At 47.2% G+C, this 16,543-nt stretch overlaps 1 protein-coding gene across 9 annotated transcripts in view; it reads right to left on the bottom strand.

Moving 5' to 3' along the window:
- The window catches only part of LOC116844446 (fasciclin-1), a 381,499-nt gene extending 373,011 nt beyond the window's left edge, over positions 1-8,488 (bottom strand). For 4 of the 9 annotated variants that reach the window (XM_032815959.1, XM_032815975.1, XM_032815965.1 and 1 more), the window contains exon 1: positions 7,867-8,488. In XM_032815959.1, the coding sequence (XP_032671850.1) occupies positions 7,867-7,974 (108 nt within the window). In that variant the 5' untranslated portion in view covers positions 7,975-8,488. The remainder of the gene's footprint in view (positions 1-7,866) is intronic. The other 5 variants (XM_032815982.1, XM_032815998.1, XM_032816006.1 and 2 more) reach the window with 4 other exon arrangements.
- Between the last annotated feature and the right edge of the window lie 8,055 nt (positions 8,489-16,543).

The following is a 16,543-nucleotide window of genomic DNA, read 5'->3' as shown; positions in this document are numbered from 1 at the left end:
CGCATTCCCCCCCCCCCCCCCTCCTCTCCCCTCGCCGTCGTCTGCGTCTATGCGGCACCGTACGCGCGGAAGACCTGGATACAAACATACCTGTGAGATAGATTTAGCTAAGTGTTGCCTTGGCTAAGAGCGCACCATGCGAGCGAAAATGTCAAACCGCGAAAAAGTCAAGGCGACATTACTATCCCTGACCGGAAATTCATCCCATGGTTCTTATTAGATTGATCCTAAACAGGTGTCTGACTGGTACACTCGGTGGCGAGACGGTTTGCGCACTTTTTCAGAGACCTTTCATTAAATAAAGTTGTAGCGGAAGTTGTCAAGTCACTGCCGACGTGCGTTTAACAGTTCAGTCGTGCAGTCCATCATGTGATCTTGCTTTATAAAGTACAACGAAAATTATTTCAAAGCACTCTTCTCTGACTATAAACTAGAAAAATCTTTTTCCCAAGTTTATTATCACACCCTATAATGTCACTACAACTTTTGTCACAACCGATTACTGCGTATGCACACGTAAAAAAACAACCTCGTTGGTGTAACAGACCTTTTTATTCCTGGTAAGAATAAAGACGAGATGAAAAAGTCGATTGTTGGAACAGAGATTCCCGCAGGTTTCTTCTCGGTCAATTTTTCTCAGTTGCTGCAACCAAGTTTTAACACAGCCGGATGTTCAGACAAATGTTTTCAGCTGCAGTAACAGAAATATCATTCCACGTCTATTCTTCTGTTCGTCTATTAATCTGTTCCCTATTCAGTATTCAGTAGCATTCCATAACACCGCCTTGTAAATCAAATAACTGTACGAGATTCCTGATCAGGACGACCATGGAAAAGATTTCTAACCGGGACCAAACTACCACGTCTAACTACGCGCGCAAATTGCCTGAACGCAAATGTTTCCAGCGAAACCTCCGCTCATTATTACGACGGTGCACCCGTTTCCCAATCGCTAATAATCAGAGAAACGGTGATTCGAAGCGCTCGGGGAAGAATGTACCCGCGGGAGCGGATAATGAAGGCTCACAGGAGCCTCTCATTTGAGGCAGGAGGACACGGCGCGGGAAAGAAAATCGAACGCAAATTACTCGAAAAAAACCAACTCTCCCGCTCCTGCAGAGACCATCTTTACACGACAGATAGAGAAAGAGAGTGAATAAATTCTCTCCGCGGGCGAGCGGTCGAGTCTGGTATTTGTCAAGCAACAACTATCACGAGAACGAGAAGATTACCCGTAAATATTTTCGCGAACTGCCTCAAGAAGGAAGAGACAGGGTCTCTCGGGCGCGGTCCCGTTTCTATTAACCCCCGTTTCTCGGTTCATCGGCTCGCTGAAATTGGAAATGGTCGGTACCGACCGACCAGCTCTTAATTCTCAAGTCTTCCCTTCTGAAAGAAGAGGAACGAAACCAGTTATTTGTAACCTTCGTTCCCGACTATGGCCGAGTCGCGTACTTTCCTGCAACGCGGCTCGGCATGTCGATTTCCGATCATCTCCGACTAAACGAGGCAGCCAACAGTCGGGCTCGATTACGTGACTCACAAAGTATTTACAGGCTAGGCGAGAGAAGGAGGGAATATGAACCTCGTTTTTTCGTCCCGTGTCTTTCCTCGCAGCCCCGCCATCTTTTACTCGTTTTCCACCCTTGCATGCGGTGGTTTATGCGACTTTCTCTCTCTCGAATTCCTCTCATTTTTGCCCGCGTATTCTCGTGCGCGACCACGACTCTACATTCGCGAGATACCGGGGCATCTGGATCTCGGAATCGTAATAGCGAAACTGTGAAGAGAGAGGATGGAGGAAGGGAAAGGCAATATTAATTTCGCGCTGTATTATCGTAATGGAGAAAGAGACACCGGCTGGCCGTTTACCAGCAAATTCGCGTTGAAATCGCTGTCAACGATTCGCTCTCGTAAAATTATCGGCGAATCCCGGGAGGAACGGCTAACAATATGCGGCGCGCGCGCGTGCTGGATTACGAATACAGGATATTCCATAATATGACGCCGCAATATGCGACGTATGAATCGTAAATTTTTATTTCGACCGAAACGTCGCGCGCTTTCGCTCGTGAAATAAAAGAGGGAGAAGGAGGGAGGGAAAGGGAAGAAAAAGCGGAACACTCGGCGCACGTGGCGGCGAGACGCGATCGGCCAACTAAATAAAGTCCGCGAGAATGGGCCTCGATATCTCCATGTTTGGGAATAGTTTGCCGAATCGATCGGGTCTAAAACTAACCCCGCAGCGAGAACCGTCCGGGCGATTTTTGTCGCAGCAACAAGTTGCCAGGCGGAATCGTTCGGCCCGCCGGGAGGGAGCGCGAGAGACAGGGAGAAAGAGAGAAAGAGAGGGAAAGAGACAGAACAAGAAATGCATTATTGTAATGTCGCCGACGGGACGAGTGCCAGTTTTCATTCGATAAGAACATCCGCGAGTTTGTACGCGAGATAATGTTTCCCGTCACGAATCATTTTTTTTCTTCAGTGTGCCGCGAGCACAGAAAAACGCGCCATGTCCGTCCGTGACATGTGCGACGGGATAATCTAATTTCCGCCGTGATAATTGAGCATGGAGGCTGAAAAAAGAATTACTATCACTGCAATATACACGAGAAATCACCCTTCGGCAATCAATCAAACCTTGCGCACTTCGTGTCAATGAAGCGCCCTCGCGAAAGAGAGAGGGAGAAGGAATCGGCGTAGCGGAGGACCAAATTGCGCCCGTCGAGGATGTTCCTCTTCAATGAAGATCCCCTTCAATGAGAGGACACTCTTCAATGAGAATATAATTCCTTTGACGGATGCGGAATATGCGGATTATGCGGGAACGCCGTCGGGGACGCGCGCATGCGATAAGCACACACAATCGACCGGGCGCGGAATGCAGGCCGATCGCGCAACGTTTCGCGTCCATACCCGCGGCTCGATAATGATCTCCTCAGGTGCCGCGCTAACGAGAGTCTCCGGAAAGACGAGCTTACAGTGCAATATTGAACACTATTACGTGCGCGTGTACTTGGTATCAAAGACGAAGACATTCGCACAACATGTTATCGCAAACAACGTGTCGCGCGGCTCTCTCTCTCTCTCTCTCTCTCCCTCCCTCCCTCCCTCCCTCCCTCCCCCCTCTCTCTCTATCTATCTATCTATCTCTCTCTCTCTCTCACACACTCTCGGTTTTTTTCCGCGCCGCGGTCTTGCGCCTTTCACTCTTTTTTCGTGTAATATTTACGCCAAGTCCCGTTGAGCTCCATTCATACCGACACAGCGCAGAGACGGCGGCAGGTGTTGCTGGCGCGGCGGATATAAATACGGATCGCTCGTAGGTATTACAGCGAGGGCTCTTAACCTATGGATTATGACCCACACTCGTGGGTCGACGCGATCTTTTAATAGAGTGGAATTTCCTCCTACACGCCGTCGTGATTCAGCACATCGACCGACGCGGTCAACGCGATGAAGAATGCTGATCCGACCGGCTCGCCCTCGTGACGATGCTAATCCCCGCTCTCCTTCTCTCTCGAGCTGATCTAGCTTCTGAATCGACGAGGGTTCTCTCTCTCCCTCTCTCTCTCTCTCTCTCTTGCTCTCTGTCGCTAGATCGTCGATCGAGAGGAGTCTTTCGGCGGGCCGGAATGGATATCGATAGCCGATGATATTAAAACGCGAACAAACGGGAGAAAATTCTCCGAGACTTGAGCGAGAGAGACGTGTCACCAATCGTCGCACGCGTGTTCACTGAAACGCAGATTACGCCGCTACATCTATCTCGCGAAAACGAAGAACGGGTCTATTCAATCCGACTACTCGATCTTCCGTGGATCTTCGTTAAAAGTATCTATCTGCGCGCGCGCGCGCGCGCGCGCTTCGTCGCGTGGTTTAATCGACTAGAATGCGCTGATTGGACTGAATAATGGTCACGGAGTTGATGTCTGTACTTTGTCTGGGATCCGGGCGGAAAAAGGTTAAGAACCGCCGTTGCCGCGCTGGTGGTAGTAGACAAAGGAGCACCTCGAGGCTGTCTAACTTGAAATCGCGTCATTGACCGGAGGGAGAAAGATAAAAAGAGAAAGAGAAAGAGAGAGAGAAAGAACTGGAGCACAGCTTCTGCCGTTGCGGCCGCGTCCCACGCGTGTGCGTGAGTCTTCACGGCGTAGCATCGTCGCGCCAGGCTACTGCTGTTGCTCGGTTCTCTCGCTAAGCGGGGACGAAGTAATGAGAAAGAGCCGAGCATATGGATGGAAGACATAGAACACGATATATACCACATGTGGGCTAACTGCGAGAAATCAGTAGGTTCATAGATACTTTGTCGCATGCCACTTCCTCATAAGACCCTCATTCGTCGGGTACACTTCACCGTATGAGATTACTTTGTCGTTCATGACAATGCATCGTTTGACATTTCATCCTCCGCATTAAACATACACTCAAAAAAAAGATTTTACAGTCATCTTACAGAGAAGATTATCCAGACACGAGAAATTAGGTAAAATGGATTTTCTACAAATATAAGCAAATATGTTATTAGCGAGTAAATATCTACTAGATATTTTTAGATATTCTTTCAGTATGCGCGAACAGGTGTCTAACGACGAAATATATACATACTAGCCAGTCTGACTAGCCAGTCTCTTCAAGCTTTTTTCGAGATCAGTGCCGCATTGAACGAAAGTCCAGGTTATTTCTCACGGAAGTAACGTGAGGTCGAGTTTCTTGAGCGCCATATAAATTGACGTCGTTTCGACGAGGGGTGAGAGTTACGACTTGGCCGCGCCGGATAATCGCGAGACTGCGAATATTCGCGTGAAAGATTATACGATAACACAACGAAGTGCGCGGATAATTCTTTACCATAGTCGTACTGATTCGGAGATCGATCGGGCGCGATTGGACCGGAGGCCCTTTCAGATTTAGCTCGCGTTTACCGTCAGAGGTACGAGCGAACGTAACGAGGATAATGAGTCCTTTCTTATTTTACGCGCGCGCGCGCGCAGATCGTTAAATCCTAACAGCTTCCCGCACTGTCATCGCGTTTACGGCTAAATTTACGCGGCGTATTGGATTATCGCGTTAATTAATGACAGCGTAAAAAGCGGCGCGTTTGCAACGCCGCGCAACAACAACGTCCGGTAGCAGCCGACGAGGTGCGGCGTCTTTTTGCTCGATACATTATCTCGGATTTATTAAGTAGCCGAGCGTTGCTCTAATCTTATTACCCCATGCTTTGTCTCGTTCACGTATTGATTCGCGCGCGATCCATATTGCGCCATCAATTTCTTACGCGCCCACGTAATACCACCCATCAGAGTACCACTCCGAAAGAGTGGGCCGATAAAACGGGACTCAGAACAGTCGGCATTTTCGCGCAGAAGTTCCATCGTGATCCGCGATCGCGCGGAAGAAGCACCACCTGGACGAACTCAAGGGCGAAGAGCTTCCAAATCGCCATGAATTTCCGACGGTAAAGGCGAAAGTGAGGAGGAAGAAGGCCGATGGGGAAAAAAGAAGATGTATATGTGCGAGCTAATGAGAGTTAGACGCCGTTTCGCAACTTCCCGTTCGCACAATTTAATTACGGCCACGTGGAAGAAGTTAATGAAGTAAATAACCGCCGGTTTCATACATTATTCAACCGAGTTAGACAACATCTCGCACGCCCGATTTACGAACTTTTCTGCCCTCCCCCCTCTTCCGAACTCCGTCCCCTCCCCGCGCTTCGCCGTCCCGTACTCAAACCCCACGGAAAAGTTCTCACGACTGCATACATCGTCGGGAGCCGGGCGATCGGTTTACCACCTGGGCGAGATGCAACTCGCCGTGCAACAGCAGCGACCACCACCCGCGCTCCTTCCGCCTCGAAATTTCGCGCTGTTCTCTCGAGCCCGCTCTTGAAAGAAAACACGACGTTCTTCAAGTTCCGATTGTAGTGCACGGCCAACAATTCTGTTTACGGAACTGTCGAGGTCAAACTCGATCAAACTCGAGTCCCTGTGATCTTCCGCGTCGCTTTACCGCGGGGTGTGCTTTACTTTGGGGCTGCCCTCGTCGCGGTTTAATTTTCCGTTTTGTTTTCCCACGTGATACGCGAGTTACTCCTGTGGCTTTTTATTCGCGGGTTTTTAGTGTGTAAGCGGGACGCGGTGATCGATTTTCTTGTTTTTTTTTGTTTCTAATTGTCAAGATAAATCGGAGACAAGGGTGGAAACGGGAAACAAATGACAAACGACGACTCTGTCACGTTTTCGACGCAAAAAAAAGTAAAATCTGATACGCAATCGTTACTGATCTCATGCTGGATACGCGTAGATTAAATGATGTTGAAATGAACAAGTTCCAATAGATAGATCCTCCCGCGCACCAATCGTGTCGAGTTGCGAACGCCGCGCAGAAAAAATCGGTCGACGTGACGTATGACAGAAGTGTCACTCCGAAACATAATCGATTTCCTGCGGCGCTCTAAAAAAAAACTGTACCGGCGACAGTTCTAATAATGGAGTCGTGCGCAAAATTGCGAAAATGCGTCGCGAGCGCCGAGTTCCGACGGGACGCGCGAGAGAAGAAAAATATTTAAATAATCGAGAGCTCGATGACGTTTGGCGCCCATTTAAAATTTCTACACCGATGGTCATTTTAATAGCAGAATCATTTAAAAATGTGAAAGATGGGAAGGTAAATGCATTATAGAAAATAAATTCAGTAATTCAGAAAGAGATTCACAATAAATAGATCGATGATTCATCGGATAAAGTAAAGTCATGCTCCAAAAGACTATAAATAAACAAACAAACTTATAGCAATAAAAAGATAATCTTCCCTATTTATAACCTATTACATTATATATAATCTATTACCTTTGATAGTCAGATCATTCATAGTCAAACCTTGATAAATTATATCAATGGTAGCTGAATGAACCTCTTATTTCCTTTGTTAACGCAATTACCATGTTCAAAGTCTGCCAAATATAAAAAATAGGAGAGAGAGTGAGAGAGAAAAAAACGGACTCTCTCTCTCTCTATCTCGTTATAAATCATTTTCGGGATTTATTGCACTCGAATTTTACACTTCGTTCATTTTTCCAGGAAAGAAATTTAATCTCCACTGGAACGTGGAAAAGTTAAACAATTTTGTTCGTTATCCAGCATTACCACATTCCCAACGATTTCGCCGGTAACACGATTAACCAACAGCACATGCTTTTCATCTCGTCAAGAGATATCGGTACGACTCTGTTAAATGTCGTTTCTACTAGTATGAGATCATTAGGTTATCCTGACGACGCGCCAACATTTCTGTTTTTCCTCGGTGCGTCCTATAACTTTCTCTAATTATTTGCATGCGTGAAATTTATTAAAGGAAAATTTAACGCGATCCACGAGAACAGTGCACGATCGTAGGGAATAGACTGAAACAACGCGACAAGTGAAACGTGGTCGATCGTTCGTGCCGATGGGACTCTCTGCGAACGATTCAGCAGAGGAAGATTCTTCAGCGCACACAATCGGTTGCGTTTCACGACGTCAACAGAGCACGTTGCACAATCGCTGCAACCGCGACGAGCGCTCGTTGCATTGAAATTTCCCGTCGCGTCACACTCGGCGCGTACATAAACGCAGCGTTGTATACGAGCGAGTGCATTTAACACACGGTTTTCTCTCTCTCTCTCTCTTTCTCTCTCTCTCTCTCGCTCTCTCTTCCTCTTTCACACACACACAGTTTCGCGCGCGCGGTCGTTCTCCTACGTGAAAGTCCAAGGACACGCGGGGTCGTGGCGCACACACCCGTGACGTCACGTCGCCGTCGAGGCAAGTAAAACAAGAGAACGAGCGCTACGAAAAAAACCGGTCGGAGAGCACGTCATACCTGAGACAAATCGGAGTCGTCGCGTATCTTGGCATCCATGGTCACTTGGCTGGCGCGGATCCTCGGCGCCGTGGCGGCCAGGACGGCGAGCAGAAACGTCGTCAGCATCGTCCTCAACGGTGGCGGCTTCCCTCGCTACGGGCACACGAGACAACTTCACTTGGCACACTCGCGAGAAACGAACGTTCACACCACGTGTCGCGCGCGAGTAAGAGTGCTTGCTCTCGGTCGCTCGGGCGATCTCGATCGATCACCGATGGATCATCGATACGTCACCGTGCCGTGAGAGAGACAGTCAGCGCGTCACTGACGCGCGTGACGTGCGGTCGAACGTCCGCGCGGGCCGGATGTTCTCCACGTACACCGTAACCGGAGCGGAAGAGCGGATTCCTCGCGTGCTCCGATTCGAGCGAATTGCCGATTGCCGAGCGAACGCGAGACGCAAAATCGCACGACTGTCCTTCTCTCTCTCTTTTCTCTCTCACACACAATCTCTCTCTTTCTCTCTCTCCTTTCCTCGTCTCTCCTCTCTTACGCCGCACTCTTTCCGCTCGACGTGTCAACGATACGGAGGATAGCGCGGTACTGCGCCCTCTCCATGCCTGGACCTCTCTTACCCCCCACCAGCCGCGTCGGAACGAGTCTTTGGCGTGGGTTGCCCGCAGCCGAGTTTCCCCCTCCAATGACGCACCCCTCCCGCGTGCGCGACCGTCGAGCACGTGACGTCACCCACCTTTTCCTACCGTGATCGTGCCGCTCGTGGATCGTGTGGATACTCTTTTAATTTTTATCGATGGAGACCCGCTTTCTCCCCGGCACGTAGCGCCCAAGTAACATTCGCTAAAGCGGAAACACTAAGCGAACGAGACTATTAACACACTTGTCCATATATGCATTTATACTTCGACCATATCACGTGGCGTGTATCACGTATCGGATTGACATTAGACGCGGCTGATGCCTGACACGTCGAACACATCGTGTGTTTCGATAACCTGAACATTCTCGATAAGAAACATTTAGGGCGAAAGAGGTCATGACAAAAAAAAGAGAAACGTGTTATTGACGATTCGCGCTTGGAAGACGTAAACAGAAAATCTCTCTTTAATTTTAGAGGAATCTTCCTCTCTCCAATAATTCTAACTTAGGACACTCGGATATTCAATATTAAAAGTCTCTTAGTCGCGGAGGATTGTGGCAGCCATTTAAGTTTTAATAAAAGAGGAGAAATCATTTTAGTTTTTCTAACGAGAAATATCGCCCGCTCAACCAAATGTATTGTCGAACACTTCGTGTATCTTGCGCGTGCAAAAACTTCAGATCAATAAATAGAGGAAGAGAACGAGAGAGGGAGAAAAAGAACGAGAGAGACAGAGTAAGAGTAAAAGAGAGAGAGAGAGAGAGAGAGAGAGAGGAAGAGAGTGTGTGTGAGACAGCGAGAGATCGAGTCGTAAGAAACGCGAAACAAAGTTTCTGATTACTGTTCGAAGGGTTTGATATAATCCGTCGCTCGGACCGATGGTTGGACGGTGAAATAAACTTTCTTGCAAATGTCTGTCCTCTGCCTTCGAGGTACCAGCAGCGTAGCTACAAAGATAATATAGCTACGTTCTTCCGTCTAGTAGAATTAAGTAGATGAATTGAATTATTTTAAAGAGTAAGCTCAATTATAAGTCCTATATAAGTTACTGTTTAAAGGGACCGCCACGAGATAGGATAGCCGGCTGGATTGTACTATGTGTCGTCTCGCGGATAAAGTTCCCGCTCTATTTACGCTCTCCGCATAAATTTCGCAGGGAGAAAAAAAACGTTGCACAATAAAATGACACAAATAAATTTGCGCTTGAGGGAATGAGACGTACTACGGGCAAATGCGCGTGCAAGCGACCCTGAAAGTCTGGAGTCGCCTAGACTAAACTAGAAGTTCTGCAAAATCATCTCAATTAAAACGAGGACTTTGAAAATATGCGAAATACAAGACTATTACGTAAACGAGCACTAATGAGAGAGTTTCCCTTTTAAGGCATTATGTTAAAATTCTATAAGACTTTTTCTTTAACTTTTAAGTATTCAAAGTTTTCCCTTTTCCGCGTTCACTATGTGGTTTCATATACCAAGAGAAAAAACATTAAAAAATAAAAACTTTTTCTATATTAGAAAACACATTTTACGTTGCTTGTCATGAAAGCAATTGTTTATTACATTTAAGCGAAAGAATTTAGATTTAAATAAATGTTATTTTAGTACATCCACCGAATATTTTTTTAATTCCTAAATATTTTTTATCTCTGTGTGCGCACTTCCTCATTAATCTTATGTTCTTTAAAATTATTTTCTACAGCAATAAGAACAATAATTGATTCCTCGACAATCTATACTTGATATCGGATCTCTAATAAGAACTCGTGATTTAATCGCAAAATATGCTGCTTCGCAATCGCTCCCTCACCCGCTCTGTTTTTCTGCTCGCTGGAGAGGGACTATTACAGTTGGCGAGTTATTAGCTTACAATTTCACGTAAGTAGCTATGAACGCTTCGTTTTACCGTCGTACATCGCAGCGCCAGGACGGAGGGTGCAACGATCGAATTCGGCGCGATATAATGGGCAACTCCAACAGAAGTTGGCGAGGTATTTATCGACTGGAGTGGACTTGCGCCGATTCTCGAAACCACTTGAGGCTACGCGGATTAAGGAAAGATCCCGATCGCGAATATAAACGCGGAGCTTCGCTCCGGAGAGTTCCTCTGCATTGTCCTATTCTCCTCCTCTCTCTTGTACGAACGGACTCTCACGCGTTAAGTTCCGCTCACCCGCCCGCACGGTAATTAGTAGTTCGAATACGCCTCTTTCAGCCCTACGAATACCGTGCAGAGCTCTGCTCTCTCGGGCCCGACGAAACACGCTGCACTTGATCGGTGATACAGTGTTACCGCGCGGCGTCGCAAAATATGCTCTCACGACGCGACGCGATGCGACGCGACGCGACGCGCTCGGGGCGCTCGAGGTGCCAGAGTTCGGCAAATTTCATCGGCGATGCAGAATTAATCGGTTGGAAATATGTTTTCCCGCCGGAGTTTGGCAAATGTTTGACTAACGAATAACAGTTTGCGCGAACGAGGAAGGAATATTTAGTTATTAATACGCAAATGCAAGCCCACGCGCCGCTTCTCTCGTCCGCAACGATATTCGCGGGAACACGCGCGAAAGTATTGCGGCAAATGAATTGTGTTAGATACTTTTCTCACATACACTACGATCTCGATGGAACACGAATATATTCGTATTCTTACTTACAACGAATTTCCATTAGAACCACGAAATGGTTCTAATTAATTCCGTGGCGCGCCACGCGTAAACGGAACGCGAACAGAGGCGGATCGCGCGATTTATAGACACGGTAATCAAAGATCGTGCAATTTTAAGCACCAAGCTCGGAAAACTCAGCCTCTCCGAGAGCCCTAAGGACGTCGACCCTCAATTACGAATCTCACACCCTCAGGCGCTTTCGTGGTGCGTTATCGCCGGAGAAGCTCGCCTACTCGCTCGCTCGCTCCCTTAAAGACGAAACAACTCAGCTATGAAAAGAAAACTTAAGTGCTCGTCACACTGCCACAGCAGCGACGCCTCACGTTCACTATTTTGCTCGACCGACCATAATCCTCCAGGAGCGACGTAATTTTTAATAACTTCGCGGCGAGTCTCTCACACGTTATTTTCTTGCGCGTCGATTTTCCTCTCACATCCGCTCTCACTTCTTTCTCTCATACTTCACGCTGATTATGAAATTACTTGACCGATCCCGCAGAGCTTTTCTTCATACGATTATTTCATGCCTCGCCGATTCCACCAATTTGTGAGCGCGAGAGAAAGTTGTTTATATTCCGTATGAATCGATTTGATCACGAATCGCTCGCATACATGTGATTATCTGCGACTTTAAAATCATTACATATCCGAATAATCCAAAACTAAATTATCTATCTCCCACCATTCCACTTTCTTTACCCTTTATTTCCCTTCATCCTAACTTCGCTCGTAGCATCTTCCTTTATCTCACTCTTCGTCCTACTGTCTCCTTCTATTTCACCATCCCTCCCAGAGGCACCCTATATCCCAACCCTCCCTTCCAACATCTCCGTCCCACCCTTCTAGAGTTTTCCTCCGTCCTATTCTCCCTCCCAGTTTCTTCCTCAGTCTCCCTTCCTCTTTCTTAGCATTGCCCTATATCTCACCCTACCTCTCAGCATCTCCCTCTATCCCAGTTTGACTCCCAGCATCTCTCTATATCCCACTCAGTATCCCTCTCTATCCTACCCTCCACCCCGCGTTTCCTTCTACCTCATTCTCCCGTCCTCTCTCCCAGCATCTCCCTATGCCCCCACGCTCCTCTTTCTCTAACTTTCCCATCTTCGCCTCTTTTCTCTCTCACTCTCCCTCCCTAACTAACAGTCTCCCTCAATCTCTCCCCGCTGCCGTTCTTTCTCTTTTACGCTCCCTTACACGGAGTAGTTTATGGAAATGCGTAACCATAGCGCGTAAACCGCGCTATCCGAACGACGATTGCGCGCGAAATTCCGACGACTATTCTAGCGCAACGTTCACAGTGATGTGCAAAACGTGATTTTACGACTGCCGAAGTAGGTAAACGCTGGCGCAACGAGAACCTCTTCCACTTATTAAAATTCCGGGCGGTTAAGGACGGTTCAAATTGCGCGGTCAGTTAAGAATAATGTTCCGACTAGGAATAACTGCTATCCATATTTGAACGCCCACATGCTCGCGTCCGGATTCTCTCATCGCGAGTTACAGTCGCGCGGGTCAACGTGGAGTTTAAATATACCCCTTGTCCACAACCTTGCTTTAATTCCTAAGTCTTAAGAAATTGACCAACCACAGTTGGTTATTTTTAAAATAATCGACTGTGGTTGGTCAATTTATTACGGCTTGAAGATTAAAGCAAGGTTGTGAACAAGGGTTACTTCTTCCCCGAGGATCCTAAAGAGCTAAGAGATGCTCTAGTTGCCCGATCACTCGCGCAACTCTCTCCACCCTTCCGCGGTCGCCTCGTCTTTCAGTTATGAGGCTAACCGGCACCGCCCTACTCGAAAACGACGCATAACGACCCTTAGAGCTTACGTACCGAGCAACGCCACCCACTCAGGCTCTCCGGTGGCCAAAGTGGTGGCACAAAACTATCCCTGACGTGCGCGCTTATATCCCCTAGGCACATTAACGGCCGTGTAACCGTTTCTGAAGCGAGCGCGCGCCGAGTGCGCGCCGGAAGGACGGGTCGGGATCCGCAAGACGCGAGCAGTCCAAGTTTGCCTGTTCGCCACTTCCGCCGACGAAAGCCGCCCGTCGTGCCAAGGGTGAGGAACGTTAGGCGGCAGGAGGCACGGGGCTGCGCGAGGCGACCAGATTGCGGGGGCGAGGGTGGCACGTTGAGAAACGTATTTGTAAACATACATCCTATCCACGGGGCTCGAGCAGCCGTGTCGCAGTAAATCCCGGTACATTAATATTAATGCGTCTTCGGCATGTACCGAGCCGCTCCCTCCCTCTCTTTTGCTCGCTTTCTCTCTCTCTCTCTCTCTTTCTCTCACCCCCTTACCTCTCACCCCCATCTGCCCCCCGTCGACCGGTCCTTCGCGTCGCAGAAAGCAAGGGAGTTCGGCGAAGTTTACAACGCGAAGTGCATACAGAACCTAGAGCTCTTTACAATGCTCCGGCACCTCCCACTCGCTCGTTCTTCTCTTTGCGTGTCTCTCGGCTCTGTGCTACCCTCTATCCACCCGCGAGACTCACTCTATCTCTCTCTCTCTGTCGGCTCCCAGTTTGCGTACGAGTACGTGTACCGTAAGTGGGTACGTGCATTTTACGGAATTCCGGGACCTCTGGATCGCTGGATACCCGATTTGATCGCGCATGACACGACTGAATTCGAGTCCCGATTCGAGTTCGTATGAGGACTTGATGAATTTCAGCATCTCTGAATTTGTAGATTTTCAATTAACGACGACGGAAAAAGATATGGATGGAGTATATCCACTCATTTCGATTTTCGTGGAAAAATGCTTCCCCCTGCCTTTTCTGCGCTCTGGCGTTCTCTTTCTAGTCGACTTGCCAAATTCTCGATGGATCGTGTAGTTTTCATTCGTTTTAACATCTCTATATATTTAATGGAAAAGCGCATTTATTGGATCAGATAAAAAGAGAATTTTGTTTAATTTTTAATAATTTTTCAACGGTGAGTCGACTAATTTCTTTCACGAAATTAAATATAAAAGCTGTCTGAACGTTAGCGAAGTATAATGAACAACGACATTCATTGTTCATGAATACTTAACTTGCATTAGGACGCTGCAACGTCAAAAACTGTGCGCATTATTTTGACAAACTCAATAACGCATGACTCCGAGCGTTTTTATCTAACATAGTATTAATGAAGAAACTGATTATAGAAAGTTGGTTTACGTGAGATAGACTGAAACTGAACACAATTTCAAGATAAACAGAATAGCCATAGTTAGCTCAAGATTAACGCAACACGGAACTACCGACGTGCTGGATAATCCGACACGTTAACAATTGTACGCGCTAATTTGTTGCTAAGACCCACATGTCCAGTGACACTTAATCGATACAGCACTATTGTACGGACTGACGTATGATCGCAGCACGAAACAATAACCATCGACTGATCGTCGCAAGGGATAGATCGTCGCCTTTTCCGCAGCTCTGTGGCTGGCCATAACGATCGGTCGTTAGCGCAGCTAATTACTTCAGTAGTATGCAGTGGACCGTGAAAGGTCGTTAGTCAGTTAGTGCCACGAGGCAGTACCTGAAGATGTAGATTCCTCGGTCTCTCTTTCCTCTGCCTCCTTCTTCCCTTCCTCACTCACTCGCTCCATCTCCCTCATTCGTTTTCTACATGTCCGACATTGTCTCACGAAACTTCGCTGCGACGACGTTTTCAGATATCCGGAGCCTTACGTGCCGAACTCGCGAAATCCTCACATCGTGAAACTTTCGAATTCTCGTATACTTGGATTTTCAGAACACAAGGTAAACATAACAATATTTGGACATGTATCTATCGTACTTTTATGTACGTAAAGTACGTATATTGGAGTATAAATCAATGTTTTATTAATATCCCTACCAAATAAATATGTTCGGGATTCGAAACAGATGAGTTTCGACGATAATATTTTAGTAAATTCGGTAATATATGTGACACATAACATCTGTTCCGAAACTCGAGCATATTTATTCGCGAGTGATATCGAGCAAAAATACATAAACAAACGGGTTCGTGACGCATGCCGTATAAGCAGCTCGCCATGTCGAAGTAATCTTTGACATTGGCATAACAACCGCGGCCTAAAAAATGATTCCACGAATCATCAGCCGGCACGCGCCGCGGATCCTCGCGTCTCAACACTTGATCTCCTTTTAAGGAGATCAAGGAATGCGTCAATCTAACGATCATCTCAATCACGCCAATCCGCGCGCGACAGAGCACAGCCAAACGGGTATATTAGACACCGTTCGCGGCAGCTTACCTCTTCTTCTTTTTCGCACGAGTTTTCGGCATAGCCTTATCTTGAGCCACCGTGGTCCCCGAGTCATCAGTTTCTCTTATCGTCATTATAATTCGCTCGGGCGACTCTCAATTGCTTCCTGTAAAGCAAATTACGAGCCGATTAAGCCGATTAAGTAAAATCGGAGCCTGCCGTTCGCGAGGCTCTCACCGTCTAACAGTATGCTCTCTCGCGCGACTAATTACGTTCAGATTTTGATCCACGTTACGATACTTGCGAAATCAGCTCCCAGACCGTTCGCGGCTGTCTGGTACTGACTAACATTTAAGTGTAACTTTTTTGGAACTGGTTGCGCCCAATTTACGTCGAGCTTCGACAAGTGTCCGCGAATCACAGTCCGAGGTCACCGCGCCTGAAGATCTCCGACGGATAATTCTCTTTATGAGATTCAACAAGATCTCCGTCGCGACTATTGTGACCGGCTGATCGATTGTGAGATTTCCGTTTAAGTCAAGTTTGAGATCAACACGACCAACAGATCACACGCGCTACCAGAATAAAGTTTTGTTAATACGGATTCAAGATTGCATTACTTTGGCATTACACCAATTCTTCTCCCGTTCCTCACGTCATCGGGCCTCGTGCGAGGCCGTACCGGCAATTAGAAGTTGCGCGGAATAACGCCGCAATTCTGATACAAAATACTCTTTTTATTTCTTCGATATATTTTCTTTTACAGTGCATACACATACACTGAACATGTGCACATGTTTTTTTTTTTAAACTTGAATATTTTTATTTAAAGACTAAACAGTAATAGTAATGTCCTAACATTAATACTTTTACCTTGCAGTTCTCGAGTATTTGAATTCCGCGATCCGCGAAAGTCCATAAGTCCGTCTCACGCGTGCAGAGTAACGTTTAAGCATTCTGAACATCTGGATTCTCAAATTATCGAATCCCAGACCGTCCCAGAACTCTTGAACTCTCGCAGCATAAAATCCGCTAGGTTTTCAACGCGCTCGCGCTGTGAAATGGGTTACGAGCATTTCTGAATCCTTGCGAGGGTAGAGTACATAACTTCTTTTCGCAGAGTATATTTAACCCTCTTCCCCCCTCTCCTCCCAGCCA

Source organism: Odontomachus brunneus, unplaced genomic scaffold (genome assembly GCF_010583005.1).
Source record: "Odontomachus brunneus isolate Ranch 3 - 2012 unplaced genomic scaffold, Obru_v1 Obru_scaffold_003, whole genome shotgun sequence".
Classification (NCBI taxonomy): Eukaryota; Metazoa; Arthropoda; class Insecta; order Hymenoptera; family Formicidae; genus Odontomachus; species Odontomachus brunneus.
Note: the sequence above shows the minus strand (reverse complement) of the source record. Positions and strands in the feature narration are given on the sequence as shown.